The 19,861-nt window shown below is 43.8% G+C and overlaps 1 protein-coding gene across 1 annotated transcript in view; it reads left to right on the plus strand.

The window, feature by feature from the left end:
• HYDIN (HYDIN axonemal central pair apparatus protein) overlaps nucleotides 1-19,861 on the plus strand; it is a 346,043-nt gene that overhangs the window by 309,353 nt on the left and 16,829 nt on the right. Inside the window, exons 72-82 of the mRNA XM_039223564.1 lie at nucleotides 2,528-2,675; nucleotides 3,092-3,299; nucleotides 3,851-4,072; nucleotides 5,478-5,647; nucleotides 7,437-7,635; nucleotides 9,515-9,673; nucleotides 11,538-11,815; nucleotides 12,987-13,206; nucleotides 15,312-15,524; nucleotides 16,658-16,821; nucleotides 17,683-17,833. Of these exons, the coding sequence (XP_039079495.1) occupies nucleotides 2,528-2,675; nucleotides 3,092-3,299; nucleotides 3,851-4,072; nucleotides 5,478-5,647; nucleotides 7,437-7,635; nucleotides 9,515-9,673; nucleotides 11,538-11,815; nucleotides 12,987-13,206; nucleotides 15,312-15,524; nucleotides 16,658-16,821; nucleotides 17,683-17,833 (2,132 nt within the window). The remainder of the gene's footprint in view (nucleotides 1-2,527; nucleotides 2,676-3,091; nucleotides 3,300-3,850; nucleotides 4,073-5,477; nucleotides 5,648-7,436; nucleotides 7,636-9,514; nucleotides 9,674-11,537; nucleotides 11,816-12,986; nucleotides 13,207-15,311; nucleotides 15,525-16,657; nucleotides 16,822-17,682; nucleotides 17,834-19,861) is intronic.

The following is a 19,861-nucleotide window of genomic DNA, read 5'->3' on the forward strand; positions in this document are numbered from 1 at the left end:
ATTTCTTATACTGATACATATAAGTAGGTGGGAGGAATTTGTCATGTTTCAGAAGATTTTAAACAAATAAATGGGCAAATCAGAATAAGAATAATAACAGCATTCTTAACTATAGAGGGCACACTGATGGTTACCAGAGGGGAGGAGCATAGAAGGATGGTGATGAAATATGTAGTAGGGATTAAGGAGTGCACTTCTGATGGGTACCAGATGATGTATGGAAGTGTTGAATCACCCACCATATTGTACACCTGACACTAATATAACACTGTATATTAACTAACTGGAATTAAAATTTTTAAAAAATAATAGAATAGAATAAATAAATACCACAAGACAAACAATTTAATCTAGAAATGTAAGGGTGGTGCATTTTAGTATAATTATATCAACATATTAAAGAACAACCATGTAATGATGTGAATATATACTAAAAAGTCATTGCTAAAATTCATCAAACATTCTCAACAGAAATTCTTTTTTTTTTCTTTACAAATAGTTTATTGTCAAGTTGGTTTCCATATAACACCCAGTGCTCATCCCCACAAGTGCCCTCCTCCATGCCCATCTCCTCCCTCCCCCCCCAACACCCATCAGTCCTCAGTTTGTTCTCAGCATTTAAGAGTCTCTCATGGTTTGCCTCTCTCCCTCTCCCCCCCCCCGTTTACCCCCTTCTTCTCCCCCGTGGTCCTCTGTTAAGTTCCTCCTAATCCTCCTATACGTGCAAGCATATGATATTTGTCCTTTTTGCCTGACTTATTTCGCTAAGCATAACACCCTCAAGGTCCATCCATGTTGCTACACATGGCCAGATTTCATTCTTTCTCATTGCCATGTAGTATTCCATCGTATAGATAAACCACACCTTCTTTTTTTTTTTACTATATTTTTTTTATTTATTTCTAGGAGAGAGAGAGAGAGAGACAGCCTGAGCGGGGGAGGGTCAGAGAAAAAGAGGGAGACACAGACTCCAAAACAGGCTCCAGGCTCTGAGCTGGCAGTCAGCACAGAGCCCAACGTGGGGCTTGAACCCACGAACCGCGAGATGATGACCTAAGCGAAAGTCAGACGCTTAACCGACTAAGCCGCCCAGGCGCCCCTAAACCACACCTTCTTGATCCATTCATCTCAACAGAAATTCTAACAGTAAGAGAGGAATGGAGGGAAAAACTTAAAAAAAGACTACTAACCAAAATTAAGAGGCAAATATTATCTTGTAATAAATCGCTAAAACCACTGCAGTTAAAATTAGGCAAACCACTGCAGGAATTAGGCAAAGATGCTCATTATTATTATTGAATACTTTCTTAGTGGTTTTAGCAAATACAATAAAACAAGAAAATTCAGTAATTGGCATAAACATTAGGGAAAAAGAGACAAAACTATCTCATTTGCTGTTGCTCGTGACTTCATACATAGAAAAGCTCAAGAGGCTCTAGAGAAAAGCAAAACAAACCACTAGAATCAACAGGATAATTTAGTAAGTGACTGAATGCAAGACAATTATGTAAAAATCAATAGTTTCTCTTTCTTTTAGCAATAGGCACCTAGAAACAGAAACAAAAAAAATCGATTCAATATTGACAAAAGCTATATAATATCTAAGGATAAATGTAACAAGAAAAGCACAGGATCTATATGAAGAAAACTATAAAATCTTATTAAAATGCTCCCAAACAATATATGAACATTTACCAGTTCTCAGAATTGAATGCAAATGTAATCAAGTTCCACATAGAGTCCCAACTAGTGTTGCCAGATAGAATACAGGATGCACAATTTTGAATTTCAGATAACAATGAGTAATTTTTTTTCTATGTCAGCATAAGTACGTCCCATGCAATATTTGGGACATACTTACACTATATATATATTAATATATATATAACATATATGTTTATATATATATATATATAAATCTGGCAACCTTAATCCCTAAAGGATTAGGAGTGGGAGGGGGAGAATTGGAAAAATTGATTCTAATGTTTATGTGAAAAAACAAATGCTGTATAATAGTCAAGAAAAGTAAGAAAAGGCAAAAAGAGTGATAGAAAATATATCAGGGCCTTGTCAGGACTCTCATGACATTCCTGAGCTCTGATTCAAAAGAGTTCAATGCAGAGACTATTTACAAAGATACTGACAGAGTTAAGGCGCTACTAGGGAGGGTGAAGCCCTCATTAATAAAAGTAGGAAGGCATTGGGTCCAAAGGAACAGAGAGAGAAAATAGTATCATCAGAATCATAGGACAGTTGTGACTAAGGCAGAGAAGCCACCTGGCAGGAACAGGCAATTGATGGAGTAAAGTTCTAGAAGGAAGAGGTGGAATTCCCCAGGGGGAAGAAGGTCACTTGTAGAGCAGAAAGAAGGAAGAGAGGTGGTCACAGACTAAAGAGCTTGGAAGAAGAGAGAACAGAAGTTGAATGTCTCATAAGGAGGTTTCCTCTTGCCTGAGGAACAGTATCTGCCCAGATACCTCAGGAGCAGACGTGAGGTGTTCACTGAGGGCTGGTGTTTCCTCCTCAGGCAGAGAAGCCAGAGAGACCGTGCACATCATCAACAAGGAGGAGCAGGGGTTCCATTTTGCCTTCCAGGACAACTCCCGATATTCTGAAGGTTTCAGCAACAGCCTGGTCATATGTCCCGTGGAAGGCTGGATCCCACCACTGTCCAGGTAAAGGAAAGGTCCCCCAGGACTATACCCTCCTAAGGCAGCAGGCGCTCCCGGCCTGCCAGGGGGATAAGTTTCCCAGAGTGCCCCGTGTCAAGGTTAATATGAACAATCCCATCTCTGTCCTACTATTTCTCATTGTCCATTTTCCTGATGAATTGTAGAGCCCTGAGAATTTTAAGCTCTTGTTCTCAATATTTTCTCTCATGCTTATGTTTTTTTCCTTGCTATCTACTGTATTTGTGAATTCATAAAGCAATGTCCCACCTCGTCTGGCAAATCTTCAAAACTCATCATAATTTGAGGTGGTGATACTCTTTCCTCATAGTATATGTGCCAGTCCATCAGGCTTATATTCTTTAGCAGGTTTTAGCAGGTTGGCCTAGTCAGCTAATTTGCTGTCTTCTTCCCCCAACCAGGTTCCCAATTGATATTTTCTTCACACCAAAGCAGGAAGGAGATGTGAACTTTAATTTGATCTGCAATGTGAAAAAGAAAGCCCACCCTCTGACCTTAAATGTCAAGGCTGAGGGCTACACTATGAATGCAGAGGTCAAGTGCAAGGACAGGACTGGCTTGATCACTGTCCTGACTCCCAACCAGACTACCATTATCAACTTCTATGAAGTAAGAGTGTGAGAGAGCACTGATCTCTCTCTCTCTCTCTCTCTCTCTCTCTCTCTCTGTGTGTGTGTGTGTGTGTGTGTGTCCCCACACTAGCTGAGAAAGGCAGTGTAAGTGAATGTTAGCTGAATCGCTCTGTTTCAAAAGCCAGAGTGACCAGGAGAACAGAAACATGCCAGGAGCAGCTCCATCCTCAGAATATATATAGTTTTAATGTGAAGACGTTTCCTGTTTTATTTTTCAGGGGGTAGAGAGATGGTAGGGACGGAAAGAATGCTTGTATTAAACATACAGGAAGAATGTTTGGTTACCAAGGGAGGTCTAAGAATTAAATTGCCATCTTACTCTTTAGGTACGAGAGGCCCCCAGCACTTCATAACTCTTGCTGGAATACCTAACTACATTAAGCTAATGATACTCAACTCACTAACATCATCTGCCATCCCTATTTCCCAAAGGATATTTTTCCCCCAACCTATTATGTAACCTGACCCCAGAGAAGGGAACCATGGTTTACATTCATTCCATATACTGCTCTGTTCTCTGTCTCTCAGGTGGAGTTGAATGAATGTGTTCAGTGTGAATTCAGCTTTATCAACACTGGAAAGTTCAGCTTTAGCTTCCAGGCAGAGCTTTCTGGCCCCAAAGCCCTGCTGCAGTACTTGGACTTTTCACCCATTGATGGCAGTGTGGACGTGGGGCAGACTGTGCACACCACCTTGTCTTTCCAACCATTTAAGAAGTGTGTCTTGAAGGGCCTGGAACTCAGAATCAAGGTGAGACCACTTAATATTGCCTGACGCTGAAAGCACTCACAGCACTCTGTCTTGAAAGATTAATTCTCCTGTGTGTGTCTTGTCTTCTCCACCCTGCCAGAAGCTCCTGGAGAGTGGTTGTATTGGAGATGATCCCAAAGTCTCTAGTATAAAGGCCTCACCCACAGTTGAGGGGCCTGGTGAATGTCAGCTGAAAAGCAGTTCACCATCCATGCACTAGAATACCATGCAGCCATTAAAATAAATAAGGGAGACAGATGGGAGGTGGAAAGGAAGCAAGAGAGATAAAATATGTATAACCTTTTCCAAGATAAGTTATTGAATGAAAAACCAAGAAATTGTGATGTCTCTGGGAATGGCTGTGTCCTATGGTTGTTATTCCACAGGGACGAAAACACTGGCATGAAAACCAGAAAAATCAACTTTTTTAGAACTCTCAAAATCAACCAAAGCCTTGCAACAATCCTAGGGGCATTTATTCAAGAAAAATAGCTGTACTGTGTGTAACAGGTGTACTGGTTTTCCATTTATGAATTCATTTAGGAAATCTTGTACCAATGATTATTATGTTTATTCTAATGATGTTTAGAATGAGTAGTGGATATTTTGTTTTAAATTAATTATCAACTTAAGAAATTTCATATTATATGAGCACTGAGTGTTATGTGGAAACTAATTTGACAATAAACTATTTGTAAAAAAAAAAAAAAAAAAGAAATTTCATATTATAAAAATTTTCTGAAGAGCAGAGTAAGTTCATGTCCCCTCAGGAATGTGTATCATCTTGTGGAGAATTCAGAGGTGACCCATATTTTACCTTTCCACTCTTTCACCCTTGACATATGGGCCTTTGGCCTCATTCTTACCCTTTCCTGGTCACAACGTGACCATCTCACCTGTAGCCCTATGTCTGCATTCAGAGTGGAAATAAGAGAGAAGAGCCCAAAGGCAAACCTGAACAAATAAATAAATAAACTTTCCCAGTAAGACCTTGCCTCTGTATTCAAAATAGGACACCCTCTTGTCTTCTGTTTACATCCTGATAACCAGAACTATAGGACCTCAAGTATTTTCACTTAGGTCCCCTGAAAACTAACCGGAGTCCTGTTCATGAGGAACGCTTGGGAAGCAAATGTGGGGTAGTAACTAGCAGTCTCTGCCACACCGCTCTGCCTTCAGGGTGACTCACTGCTGCAGTAGCCACCACAGGGCCTGACTGCAGACTATCCCACTTTCCTTTTCTCCAGCCAGCAAACTTCTAACCTATGAGTCAGAATCTCTGCAGATGGAGTCTTGGGACCCATATATTTTTTAAAGCACTGACCACCTTCCTCCTTCACCTGAAGACCTGAGGAGTCCTTTGCTCACACCTCTAATCATACTCCCCCTGCATTCCCACCTGCAGGTCAGCCACGGCCCAACATTTACATGCAGCATCTCAGGCTGTGCTGTGAGCCCAGCCGTTCATTTCTCCTTCACCAGCTACAACTTTGGGACCTGCTTCATCTACCAAGCTGGGATGCCCCCGTACAAACAAATCTTGGCTGTCACCAACAAGGAAGAAACACCCATGAGGTAAGCAGACTTTCCAGAGCTTCCAGATGATTCTGCAGCTCCTTGTGGGTCCTACAGCCTCCACATAGGTGAAGTCCTACCAAAATAGAAAAAAGAAAGATTATGGGAAGAGTCAAACACAGTTGGCCATGAATCCCATGTCTCCTTTCCCCACCACTAATACTGACACTTGGGTAGCCATGAGCTACTCTACTGAAAAATCTTGAAGTGAATAAGGCAATGCCAGATGTAATGAAGGTGGAAACCAAAGTTTAAAGAGTTAAAAAGTGACTTTCTCAGGCCATTATTACTTTGTAATAAGTGACAGATACATACAGAGCCTAAGTCTTTTTATTAAAATCCAGTGTCTCTGCACCATCTCTGTGTAGAATGTTCCAGTCCAGGTTTCTGGGCCTTATCCCAGACCTATTGAAACAGAATTTCCAGAGACTGGCCCAGACACCCGTGTCTCCTCAAAGCTCTTTCCTAAAGGAAGGAACTGTTACACATCTGTGCTATCCTGTATGGCAGCCTATAAGTCCATGTGGCTGTGGAGTACCTAAAATGTGCCTGGTACAACAGAGGGACTGAACTTTTCATTTTTTAAATTTCAATTCATTTGAATTTGAATCTGAATTGCCACATGTGTCTAGTGACTACCATATTGGATACCATGGGCCTAAGTTCAAATCCCAGCTATTCCCTAGCTGTGTGACTGAGGCACATGTTCTAAACTCTCATTTCTTGGGATGGGGGATAATAATAGCTCCTCCCCTATGGGGCTATTAGGAGGGTTAAATTAGAGAGAGCACTAGAACAGTGTCTGGAACATAGCAAATACTAGGTTATAGTTATCTGCTGCTACTGCTACTGTTGCAGTGATTATCATCCTTAATGGTGAGTCATGTGATTTTAAATGCTAATTAAAAATCTTCCCTGTATGTTTTAATTCAATCTGAGTCCTACATGAAGGCATTAAGTTCTATTTATTGGCCTTGCTGGACTCCTTCTCTACATACCTGGAAGACAGACAAGAAAATATTATAATGGAGAGAACTAGTGCCTTCCTACACACAGGTAGACTAGAGTGGATATGATCTTTGAAGATCCCGTGTGGTTGAGCAATTAGTGGTAATAAGAATGGCTCACCATTATGAACTGTCTCCTCTGTGCCCTGTGTAATGACTGACTTAGTCTCTCTATTTCATTTAATACTCACAACAACCTTATGAAGTAGCTATCACTACCCCAGTTCTACCAATAAGGAAACAGAGGCCCAAATGAGCTATGTAACTCTTCTAAGGTCTCATTGCTAGTTAGGGATAGAGCCTGGATCCAAACTCCTGTGTCTGAATCCAAAACACATACCCCTCTCCTCTGTGCTTCGCTACCCAGTTACTTTAGGAAACACTTCCTTCTTACAAGAGGATACAAAGCCATGTGCGGCTTTTTAAGAAAGAGAGAATAAATAGAGTGAAAAGAACCTTGAGCAGAGAGTCATGAGAGTTTGTGTTTGAGGCCTGGTTCTGCCAGAATCTTAGGGTGTAATTTGAGGTAAGTAACTTGATTATGCCCTGGAGAGTATGGGCTGGATCACTGCTGAGGTCCCTTCTTCCATGGCTCCATGGCAACAGGGCAGGAAAGCCATCAGTAGCTCAGAAAGACAAGAAGATAGAATCAATCTTTTTGGGTATCTTAAACATGTTTTCTCACCTCCAGCACAGGCTGATGCTGGAGACCCTCTTACTTGGTAGACAAAATGGAAATATCTGGGCCTTCTAACTTATACACCTTCCTCCTGATTTTCTAGCTTAGACTGTCTATACACCAACACAACGTACCTTGAGGTAAACTTCCGTGTCGATGTGATAAAGCCAGGGAAGACACTGGAGATTCCAATCATCTTTTATCCTCAAGAAAGTATCAATTACCAAGAACTCATCCCCTTTGAAATCAATGGGCTCTCACAACAAGTAATTGAAATCAAAGGGAAAGGCACAGAAATGAAGGTAAGAGACTTTTGGGGAGATCCTCAGGCTTGGGACCTTCCATTTTGCCCTCACAGCCACCTGTGCCCCTCCCACTCTTCCTCCCCTCTCCACCTGTCCTGCCCCCAAGCTGCTCCGTCAGAGGCCAGGAGCTGTCAGATCTGACTCTGAGTGAACCATAGACCGTATTCAACGCCAAACTTAACTGTATCATAGGGTACAAGTAATCACAGGCACTGGAGACACATTCTTTTTCTTGGAAAAGTTTGAGACTGTCAGACGCACAATCCCAAGCATGTCCTTCTCTCACATTAGGGCATGTTTTGTTTTCAGGTTTAATAGACAAGATCTATTTTGAATAGCAATTCATTTTAGATGTACACGCAGACATACATTTCAGTTGTGAAATATTTTTCCTTAATGCCACATTGATTAATATTCTTGAGCCAGGCGCAGATCCCAGGATTATATTTGATTGAGGGCATTTCTTCTAAGTAGGTGCTTCTAATGAAAGTCCTGCTGCTAATCCCTTTCTCCCCAGTATCTGGTAAACATTTAAGGTGTCTTTTTGGCCGGTATATTTGCATTTTAATAGGAGATTTTGGAAGACTAAAGGACTTCCAAGATGCTTAGGAATGCATGGGGCATTTGAGCAACTGAGAAGACCAGAGGGGTGTCTTCCTGTCAGCCTTCCCATCAAGCTAGAGAAATGGCAAAACATTACCACCCAGTGTGTCTGCACCCAAGCCAGAGATGGGGTCTCTTCTGATATCACTGATTCATTGATTTGTTCATTCTGTCAGTCGCTCATTCTGCACTCATTTTGCACTAGGTACTTTGTGGGAAATCCAGAGGCGACTTAAACATGTTCTTTCATCTCCAGAAGCACAGATTGCTATTGGAAACTCTCACCTTTTTAGTCACAGTGGAAACACGTGGCCTGGATATAAAGAACGTTGAGGGGCAGGGGGTGGGCAGTTTAGTGACTGCATGAGTGGCTGCTGCTTGCTGTGCATCCGTGCTGTCCTGAGGGCGAGGCCCAGCCTGACCTTGATCTATCCAGACCAACATTTTTTTTTTTTTATACTTTTTTTATTTATTTCTAGGAGAGAGAGAGACAGCGTGAACAGGGGAGGGTCAGAGAGAAAGAGGGAGTCACAGACTCTGAAACAGGCTCCAGGCTCTGAGCTGGCAGTCAGCACAGAGCCCGACGCGGGGCTCGAACCCACGAACCGCGAGATCATGACCTAAGCGAAAGTCGGACGCTTAACCGACTAAGCCACCCAGGCGCCCCTCCAGACCAACATTTTGATCGATGAACTTAGATGAGGACTTGGAAGCATGTCTCCTCTTCCACCTCTGCCACCACCATTCTGTTTGCATGGCCGTCACCTGTCCCTGTCCAGCCCATCGCCACGGAGCACCAAGCATTTGATTGGGTCACTCCACGCTTCACTGGCCTCCCACTTGTCCTGGCACAATCCCAGAGGACCTCCAAACTCGTCTTCCCGGTGTGCCCCTCGCTCCCGGCTGCAGGCCCACCCTGACTCAAACAGACTAGATGGCACCCTTCCTTTAGCTCCCAGGGTAGACATGCCTTCCCCAGGGAGGCCGCCCCAGGACCCCCAGCCGGCTCAGCCCTGACAATGTGCTCTCAAGGTACCCTGGGCTTTTCTTTCACATCTCTTCACCCAGTTGTAATTATGTAGTTGTGTAATGAGCTGCTTGGTGGGTATTTTGTGGACGTAAATGTTTACCAGGGGAGTGAATGCCCATCCCACATGAAGAAGGCAGGACACTGATAGGAACCACCATTGCCTCACCAGGATAGACATATCGTAATAGTTTTTTTCCAGGAACTGATGAACCCTCCCTTCCTGCCTTCTTTCTTGTTCCACAGATTTCAGTCCTAGATCCAGCTAATAGAATTGTGAAGTTAGGAGCTGTCCTGCCAGGACAGGTTGTGAAAAAAACGGTTTCCGTCATGAACAACAGCCACGCCCCACTCACATTTAGCCAGTCAGCCCTGTTCTCGATTCCAGAACTCCAGGAACCCAAGGTTGGTGCCCGGGGCTCCCAGTGGGCTTTTCATGCTTCCCAATGACACGGATGACGAGATGACTGTGGTAGCAACACAAACAGCTCACACTTCTCAGGCATCTACAGTGCACCAGGCCATTCTAAGAGCTTCCCCTGTGCTACCTCAAGCATCTTCACAAAAACAGTAAAGGGCTAGTGTTCTTAGTATTCTCACTTTATATATAGGGACACCGAGGATCAGAGAGGCTGCATACCTCCAAAGGGCAGCAGAACGAAAGAGAAAAGGATGAGATTCAGTAGAACTGGATTCTAATGAAGGTATATATCCTGACAGTTGGAAAGTCATAAAGGAAAACATTTTCATCAAAATCTTCCACCCAGAAATAATCACTTGCACATGACCACTTTCTTGCCATTACACCCACCTGGCAAAGAGACCACGAGATCAAGCTTCTGGCATCTCTTCCTACAAGGGCACTAGTCCCATCATCAGGATCCCACTCTCATGACCTCATCTACACCTATTTATCCCCTAAATGCCTCATCTTTAAATGCCACTCATATATGAATTGTCGTGGTCAGGGGTGGGGGGGGGGCAGGGATACAATTCAGTCTGTAGCAAGGAGAACACGATGTAGACTGATCTGGTGAATTACATGGTCTTTAGGGATCACTGACACAGAAACAATTTCAGAACAGCCTAGAAACTGCAGAGGCAGGGTGTGAATTGGGAAGGGCTGCTCAGAGGACAGCGGTGAGCTGTGGAAGCCCTCACAAGGAGGGAGGCCTGTACTGGGTTTATGGGATGGAGGTGTCTCCCAGGCAGACAGGTTGGGGACAGGTGTGCTTGCAGGCAGAGGTACATGTGCTCAAAGGGGTCTGTGCTTTTGGAAAGCTAGGTATGATTCAGTGCAGCATGGCCACTGTGGACCATCTAGGGACTCCTAGATACAGAGAGGCAGCCTGGGCAAGCTAGCCAGAGCAAGAGAAGAGCAGCACCTCATCCCAGAGCCCATGATGTTGGCCAAAGACAGAGGGCAGACTTGCTTCCACTTCCTTATTCATCCAAATCACCATCCTCAGTGCTGCTGGGTCAGGATCCCTGACCATTTGTCTAGCCCCTTTTGCCTTTTGAGGTGACGAGTGACCTGTACTGGCACCAACATCGTGGTGTTTGGAGAACTCACTGAGATCCCTGCTCCTGCATGGTTTCCAGCCCACTGTCTGCTGCCACAGCCCCCTGCTGGTGACCACACGGCACCCTGTACCCAGGGAGCTCAAGCATGGAAGGAGCTTTGGCTTCCTCAAAGCTGATTTTGGTTGATTTCTACCAGGACAAAACCGTGGGGGGCAGGGAAATTGGGAACCATATGAATTTAAACAGGAGTTTTGTTCTCAAGCTTTAGAAGACACAGGTCACCCAGGGTACTTTTGAAGATGTGAGCTCCAAACTCTCCCAAAATCCAGTTGGAATGGGGCAGGACCTGGGAATCTGCATTTTAAACAGCACACTGGGAAGTGTGATACAGGGAGCCCAGGGAGCAGTCTTTGGAAAAACACGGGAGCACTAAGTGTTTTCTATTTCCTCTTATCTTAGTATTCCCTGCACCAGAGAGTAGGGGTCATTTGCAAGGATCTAGAGAGAAAACTAACATTTATTGAATGACTATTATGTGCCACACATTTATATAGATGATCTGAATCTTCACCATGGAATAAGTCACAGAAAATTTAAGTAACTTACCAAAGACGACACGGCCAGGAGGAGAGAGCAGAGTGGGATTTGACCCCTGGACTATTGTAGCCCTAACAGCAAGACCCAGGAATGGAAGCCTCAGATGCCCCCTGCCCTCAGTTGCTGAGCCTCATTGTTGTTTTGGCAGGTCATCACCCTAATACCATTCTACAGCATCTCCCTGAAGCCCAAAGAGTCCTGTAAGCTGGAAGTCATCTTTGCCCCGAAGAAACGCATCCCTCCCTTCTCCGAGGAGGTGTTCATGGAATGCATGGGGCTCCTGCGTCCCCTCTTCCTCCTTAGCGGCTGCTGCCAGGCCCTGGAGATCTCCCTGGACCAGGAGCATCTCCCCTTCGGGCCAGTCGTGTATCAGACACAAGCCACGCGTCGCATCCTTATGTTGAACACTGGCGACGTGGGTGCAAGGTAGGAGAAGTAGCATCCCCACCCAAGGCCGAGCACAGATCTCTTGACTCTGGATTTGCCCTAGATTCGGACTGGTTATTTGTTTTACAAGCATTGCTGTTTTTTATTCATTTCCCCTCCCTTCCCTCAAGATGGGACGTGGCCCTGCTAAGATGACTGCGGCTATCAGGATTATACAAAAGTAATACAATAGAGAACATTTGCTCAGTGCATGTTATATGACCTTTACATGCCTCCTCTTACTTAATACCAAAACAATTTTATGATTGATCCATTTTACAGATGAGACAACTGAGACTCCTTTTCCAAAATCATGGATTTAGCAAGAACTTACACTGTGCAAGTACAGTGCTAAACATTCTTATGTATAAGCTCCCATTTAATTATCCCAGACCCCTGTGAGCTGGTACTATATTGTCATAATTTCACAGATGAAGGTGAGGCTCAAGGAGGTCAGGTGATTGACCTGAGGTCACATGGCCAAGAGCAAGAAAGATGGGATTGGAACACGAGTATACCTCTGACTGTTCTCCTCTCCAGGCTCTTCCCTCTGGCTAGCAGGTGGCCAGCCCAGTCACTACCCAGGCATGCCACCATAGCTGTGCACGCATCCCTCACCCAGACCTCAGTGTGGGCAGTGCCCCGAGGGTGCAGTGTGGTGGCCCCAGTGCTGGAAGCACAGAGGGATGGCCTGTAGAGGGATGACTAAGAGTGCCTCCAAGAGCAGATGCATCTCTCACATGAAGGCATTGTCTCCGCCCTCCTGGTTCTGACCTGAGAGGCAGTGCAGGGAGTGCTTATAGCCACCGCCTTAGGAGGGTTCCAGTCCTAGCCCAGGCCCCATCCTAGCTGTGTGATCTTGGATACACGTCTGTTAGCGTGTTCATGTGCATGTTCCCCCAACGAGTCACTTGCAGAATATAAGGTAAGATGCGGCCACTTCCCACCCTGCTCAGGTCTGAGAGGCAGCCAAGCTGTCTTACCCAGGAGTGACCTAGCCTTGACCCCATCTGCCTTTGCTGTGCCCGTGATCTTCCTCCTCCCACATCCCAGGGAGTATTCAAAGGAGTGAACCTCAGCTAAAAGCCCAGGCAGTCTCTTTATCTCAGCAGCATTAAGTACACCCCCAGGATACTAGTAAAATGTCTTATCTCCTTTTGTCTTGGAAAAGGTTTAAATGGGATGTCAAAAAATTTGAGCCCCATTTCTCCATCAGCCCAGAAGAAGGCTATATCACTGCAGGCATGGAAGTTTCTTTTGAAGTGACCTACCATCCCACTGAGGTGGGCAAGGAGAGTCTCTATAAAAACTTGCTCTGCTTCATCCAAGGAGGCAGTCCTCTGAACCTAACCCTGTCTGGAGTCTGCGTGGGACCACCTTCAGTAAGAGAGGTCAGTAGCTGCTGCCCACAGAAGGGCCAGTGGCCAGAGTGGGCCCAGCAGGCTCCACAACTGAATTTAGCAAGGCCTTCTAGAAACACGTGACTCTGTTCAAACAGTCCTCTGTGCCATCTGCCATCGTCAAACATTCAGACCTGCTCCCTCCCACCACAGAGTCTTTGCATATTCTATTTCCCCACTGCTGCAATACTCATTTCCCCTCTTCATTTAGTTAATTCCTCTTCATTCTTCAGCTCTCAACTCAAGCTTCACATTCTCAAGGAAGATTGCCCTGACATCTTTGGCTAGGTCAAATTCTGTTTACAGCCTCTGTAAGTAAAGGGTAAACACTTTTCCCTTCTCTCATTAAAAAATAAAAAGTCAGGGGGCGCCTGGGTGGCTTAGTCGGTTAAGCGTCCGACTTTCGCTTAGGTCATGATCTCGCGGTTCGTGGGTTCGAGCCCCGCGTCGGGCTCTGTGCTGACTGCCAGCTCAGAGCCTGGAGCCTGTTTCAGAGTCTGTATCTCCCTCTCTCTCTGACCCTCCCCTGCTCACGCTGTCTCTCTCTCTCTCTCCTAGAAATAAATAAAAAAGTATTTAAAAAAATTAAAAAATAAAATAAAAAGTCAGGGATGGGGTGGGGTGGGCTTGAGTTAACCCTCTTCTAGCCGTGTCCCTAGACACAACAGGGGACTCTGTTCCACTTACAGTGAAAATCACTTATGGTAAAAATGACACCTAATATCCATCTCTATAATGTTGTTATTTCAAGAATCTTATGTGAATGGAATCACTCAGTGTGCTATAATCATGTAGGTACAAGTCTTGGCAAGAACATATGCTTTCATTTTCTTGTGTAAATACCCAGATGGCTGGGTCATAAAGCAGGTATATATTTACTTTTTTTTTTTTAATGTTTTATTTATTTCTGAGAGAGAACATGAGCAGGGGAGGGTCAGAGAGAGAGGGAGACACAGAATCCAAAGCAGGCTCCAGGCTCTTAGCTAGCTGTCAGCACAGAGCCTGACGTGGGGCTCGAACCCACAAACTGTGAGATCATGACCTGAGCCGAAGTCAGACACTTAACCGACTGAGCCACCCAGGCGCCCCATATTTACTTTTTTAAGAACCTACTAAACTCTTTTCCAAAGTGGTTGTGTTTCTACCAACAATGTCTGATATTTCCGCTTGCATCCTATTTTGCCAACATTTGATACCATTGGTTGTTTTAATTTTAGCCATTCTAATAGATACAAAATGTATCTCATCATGGCTTTTAATTTGTAGTTCCCTAATGACTAATGATGTTGAGAATCTTTTCAGGTATTTGTTTGCCATCCACATATCATCTTTGTTGAAGTACTGTTCAATTTCTCTGTCCATATTTAATTACGATGTTTGTTTTCTTATTATTGAGTTTTGAGAGCCTTTCATATATTCAGGGCACAAATTTTACATTTAGATCTCCACTCTGTTTAGAGTTAATTTTTGTATGTAGCATAAGATATGGATCAAAATTCCTTTGATTTTATTTTTTGTATGTGGATATTAAATTGTTCTGGCACCATTTGTTGAAAAAATTATCCTTTCTCCACTGAAATGCCCCTACATCTTTGTTAAAAATCATTTGACCATATATGTGCGGGTATGTATTGCTGAATGCTGTTTTTGTCTGCTGATCTGTTTGACTGTTTTGTACCAAAGTGCCACACTGTCCACACTGCTAAATTCAGTGGCCAGTTCTCAACCATTGACCTGTTGATAGTATTTGACACCTTGAACAAGTCCCTTAAAGAAAGATGCTTCAAACACTTTCCTCACATGGCTCCTAGGATATCACCCTCTCCTGGGTTTCCTCCTACCTTATTAGATGCCCCTCCTTATCTCCTCTTCTGATTTTTCTTAACACTGAAGTGTGCCAGTCAGGAATGAGTTCTTAAATTTCTTCTTTTTCCTAAAAACACTTAACTTCTTGACAGTCTCATCCAGTTTCTTGGCCTTTATAAAAAACACTGCTATACTGACAACTCCCAAATATGTATGTCCAGCCTGAACCTTTCCTTGAACTCCTCAATTGTAAATTTTACTGCCTGCTTCAGATGTCTGTTTTCTTCCAGGTGGTGAATTTCACCTGCCAGGTACGCTCCAAACATACACAGACCATCATGCTTTCAAACCGCACCAACCAGACCTGGAATCTGCACCCCATCTTTGAGGGCGAGCACTGGGAGGGGCCGGAGTTCATCACCCTGGAGCCCCATCAGCAAAACAAGCCCTATGAGATTACCTACAGACCCCGCACCATGAACTTGGAGAACCGCAAACATCAGGTAGCCTAAGGCTCCCTCTGCCTCTTTTGACTTTCTTGTGTGGTTGGGGGGGAGGAGTCATACAAGAGGGGTGAGGAGAACCCCACGAATCGTGTTGGAACAAGGGGGAATCATGCAGATTATTGAGTCCAAAGCTTCCCTTGTTGCCTGTATGTTTTCATGTATGGAGGATTTTCTTGGAACAACTGTAATAAAATTTTTTTAAAAGAAAGAAGCCACAATCTTCCACACTTAAAAAAGAGAATTGTTTTCTTCTAACCTTTGGTGTTTTGTTTTAAGTTTATTTAGTTTGAGAGAGGGTGGGAGAGGCAGAGAGAGAGAGAGAGAGAATTGCAAGCAGGCTCTGCCCTGTCAGCGCAGAGCCCGACGTGGGGCTCAAACACGAACCATGAGAGCATGACCTGAGCCACAATCTAAAGTTGGACAGTTTACCAACTGAGCCACTCAGGTGCCCTAAAGCTTTATTTTTCTTTTTAAGTAATCTCTACACCCAAGGGAGAGAACTCACAACCTCCCAATCAAGAGTCAGATGCTCTACCAACCAAACCAGCCAGGCACCCCAAGAACTGTTTTCTTCTATCTTCACTACCAATCCTTATTCAGACACAGTCATAGCTGCCATCAGAGCACACCCAATTTTCCATTCAGTTTACTTTTACTTTACATTAGATCATGAACATTTTTCTGTTTAACTAGTCTTTGTGATGTAATCATGTTTAATGATTGCCTAATACTTCACTGAATGAGAGTTCCATAATTTATGTAGTATTCCTCAGTTGTTGAATGTTACTACCAAATTGCCATCAATATAAATGATTCTAACTAACGTGTGTGTGTGTGTAGCTTTTTCCTCTAAAGGGATTTTTTAAGTTCCCTAGGGTAAAGTCACCCAGCTAGCTCAATCAGTAGAGCATGAGACTCTTAAGTTTCCTGGGGTGAAGTTCCTGGTTCAAATACATATGAACATTTTTATGACTTAAAACATACTACCAAACTGCTTTCCAAGAGTTATGCTTATACAAGGGCCTCTATTAATCCTGTGTCACTATTAATCCCGTGTCACTGCCACACCTAAAAGGTACCTAATAAAGGACCTTCTGTGTCATTTTGACCACATTTCTTCTTCTCCTTAGGGCACCCTCTTCTTCCCCCTCCCAGATGGGACTGGCTGGCTGTATATGCTGAATGGGACTTCTGAGCTCCCCAAAGCCGTGGCCAATATCTACCGCGAAATACCATGTAAGACACCCTATGTTGAACTCCTGCCAATCACCAACTGGCTTAACAAGCCCCAGAGGTGAGACAGTGGGGCAAGGGGTCAGGGTGGAGGAGATGGAGGGAGGACTTCTCCTGTCTAGCCTGGCCCTTCCCACAGTCAGGGCCTCTAGAGACATTGAGGGGCTAAAGGAATCAGAGGCAAAGTTCCCTGATGTGGTCAAGCATTGTCTGAACTCTAAGCTTCCAGACAGTCAGCGCTATATGAATAGCTGATTACTTAACTCTCCTAGAACAACACCTGACATAAAATAAGTGCTCAATCACATTTATTGAGCTGTTCTTATTATTATCAAAATGATAATCATGATGGTTATTATTGAGTGCTCTGTCTTATCACCTAAGCCACTGGTCAGAGAAGGATATCCCTTGGTTCTTTACTTGCAGTGGGAGTAGAGTAGAATACAAGGGCTAGAGGAATTGACAACCAGCCTGGTCTCCTTCTTTTACAGAGAAGGAGCCAAAAGCCAGGAGAAGAGGCTTACTCACTGAAGGCCACCAGTTAGCATAGTACATAAAGGCTTGGACCTAAGTTTGAATCCTAGTTGTTCCTATAACTATTCATGTGACCTGAGCATGTTTCCTTTTCTTGGCCTCCATTTCCTCATCAGCAAAATGGAGGTGATAATTTTATGTGTCTCCTATAGACACTGTGAGGATTAAATACCTTTAACACATGCAGAGCACTGACTCTGTACCTGGCACATCACAGGTGTCAATAAATGGTAGGTGTTGTTATTGTTAGAGACAAAGAGGACCAGAACCCTGGACCCACATGCTTATCATAAAATCAAGAGTAGAGATAGCAGCTTTCCCTATTTCTCTTGGGCAAATGGTTTTATTTTTCTCTATCCTCTTTTCATGTATTCCTGTGTTCCCCCAGATTCCGGGTCATTGTGGAAATGGTGAAACCAGAAAAGCCAGACCTTAGCATTACCTTAAAAGGCCTTGATTATATTGATGTACTGTCTGGCTCCAAGAAAGACTACAAGCTGAACTTCTTTTCCCACAAGGAGGGACTCTACAGTGCAAAGGTATCCACATGTTAAAGGCATTTCCCTGGAACCCTGGACGTTTGACCCAAGGTTAATGATCCTGGTGTTGGGGGTGAAGATGTCCTCCCACAGCCAGCCCATCCTTATCCTGTTGGGCTAATCAGTTAGAGACCTGACAAAGGCTTTCAGGATTCCCAGCCTATTTAAGATGGAGCCAGATGGCAAGGCCATCCATCCGTCATGTATAGCCAAGCCAACCCCTCAAGAGAACAGAATCATGAAATTCCTTAAGCAGTAAGCAGCACTGGGCCAGCAAACACCAGATGACAATAATAAGAAAAGATCCCTTTTCCTGAGTGCTTATAGTGGCCAGCATTGTATTGAGCACTCAGTACACACAGCTAGCAATGTCAGAGCCAGGATTCAACTCAGAGCCATCTACTCGAAGACACCAAAGGGTCTTTCACACATGAGCTGTTTCTCCTAATTCATTCATTAGTTCAGCAAGTACCTATAAGCATATATGCCACATCCTAAACTAAGTGTTAGCAACATAGCAATAATCAAATATAGGTGCATTCTCTGTTTTCATGGAATGCACTGTCCAGTGAAAGGAGAAGGGCATTAACCAAATAACAGTACTAGGAATGTATAATTAAAAATGAGACACATGCTTTGAAGAAAAGGAGCATATATAGATAGATCAGTAGCTCACAGGAGAGATTAAGGCTGAAGATAATATATGGAAACTACTCATTTACAGATAGTATTAGAAGCTATGGTGAAAGGTGGAATTAGCTAGGGAAAGATTTTAAAGTAAAAAAAGAAAGAACCTAGGAACTCATCTCCTACCTCCAGAAGAGATATTGGCAAAACCCACACAGTAGAATGTCATCCCTTCTCCTACAATCACTGAGGTGGACTGCTCCACTCAGATCACATTCACAAGCTAGCAGAGAACCTTAAAATCAAAGTATCATGAAACATGTGAAGAAAAATAAGCCACCATAAATAGAAACACCTGTTCAACAAAGAGGAACCCCTAAGATAAAAGAGCCATTAACGCAAACAGAGGACTTTTAGTGAATATTATATTCTGAAAGGAATAAAGGAAGAGAATCATACCTATTAAATAAGAAAAGGCTATTGTGGAAGACAATCAGAGACCCTAAAATTTTTAAAATCGAATATTTGTAATAGGAAATCAGAGAGGAAGACTGATTAGTACAAAGAACTCAGGAAAAGATCACTAGTAAGTTAAAAGAGCTGGGTAAAATCACAGACTTTAGCACACGAGCACAAAGAAATGGCAAGAATGGAAGGAAATAATAAGTGCTGGAGAGGTTGTGGAGAAGTTGGATCCCTCATACATTGCTGGTGGGAGTGTAAATGGTGTAGCTGCTATGAAAAACAGTCTGCCACACTTTTCCAAAGAGGACATCCAGATGGCCAACAGACACATGAAACGATGCTCAGCATCCCTCCTCATCAGGGAAATACAAATCAAAACCACACTGAGATACCACCTCACGCCAGTCAGAGTGGCTAAAATAAGCAAATCAGAGAACTCTAGATGCTGGCGAGGATGTGGAGACACGGGCACCCTCCTACACTGTTGGTGGGAATGTAAACTGGTACAGCCCCTCTGGAAAACAGTGTGGAGGTTCCTCAGGAAACTAACAATAGAACTCCCTTATGACCCAGCAATAGCACTGCTAGGAATTTACCCAAGGGATACAGAAATGCTGAGGCATAGGAGCACATGGACCCCAATGTTCATAGCAGCACTCTCCACAATAGCTAAAACATGGAAAGAGCCTAAGTGTCCATCAACAGATGAATAGATCAAGAAGATGTGGTTTATCTATACCATGGAATACTACATGGCAATGAGAAAAAATGAAATCTGGCCATGTGTAGCAACATGGATGGACCTTGAGGGTGTTATGCTGAGCGAAATAAGTCAGGCAGAGAAGGACAAATATCATATGTTTGCACGTATAGGAGGATTAGGAGGAACTTGACGGAGGAACAAGCGGGAGAAGAAGGGCGGAAATGGTGGGGGAA

This window comes from Hyaena hyaena, unplaced genomic scaffold (assembly GCF_003009895.1).
Source record: "Hyaena hyaena isolate Hyena2069 unplaced genomic scaffold, ASM300989v1 scaffold_18, whole genome shotgun sequence".
Lineage (NCBI taxonomy): Eukaryota > Metazoa > Chordata > Mammalia > Carnivora > Hyaenidae > Hyaena > Hyaena hyaena.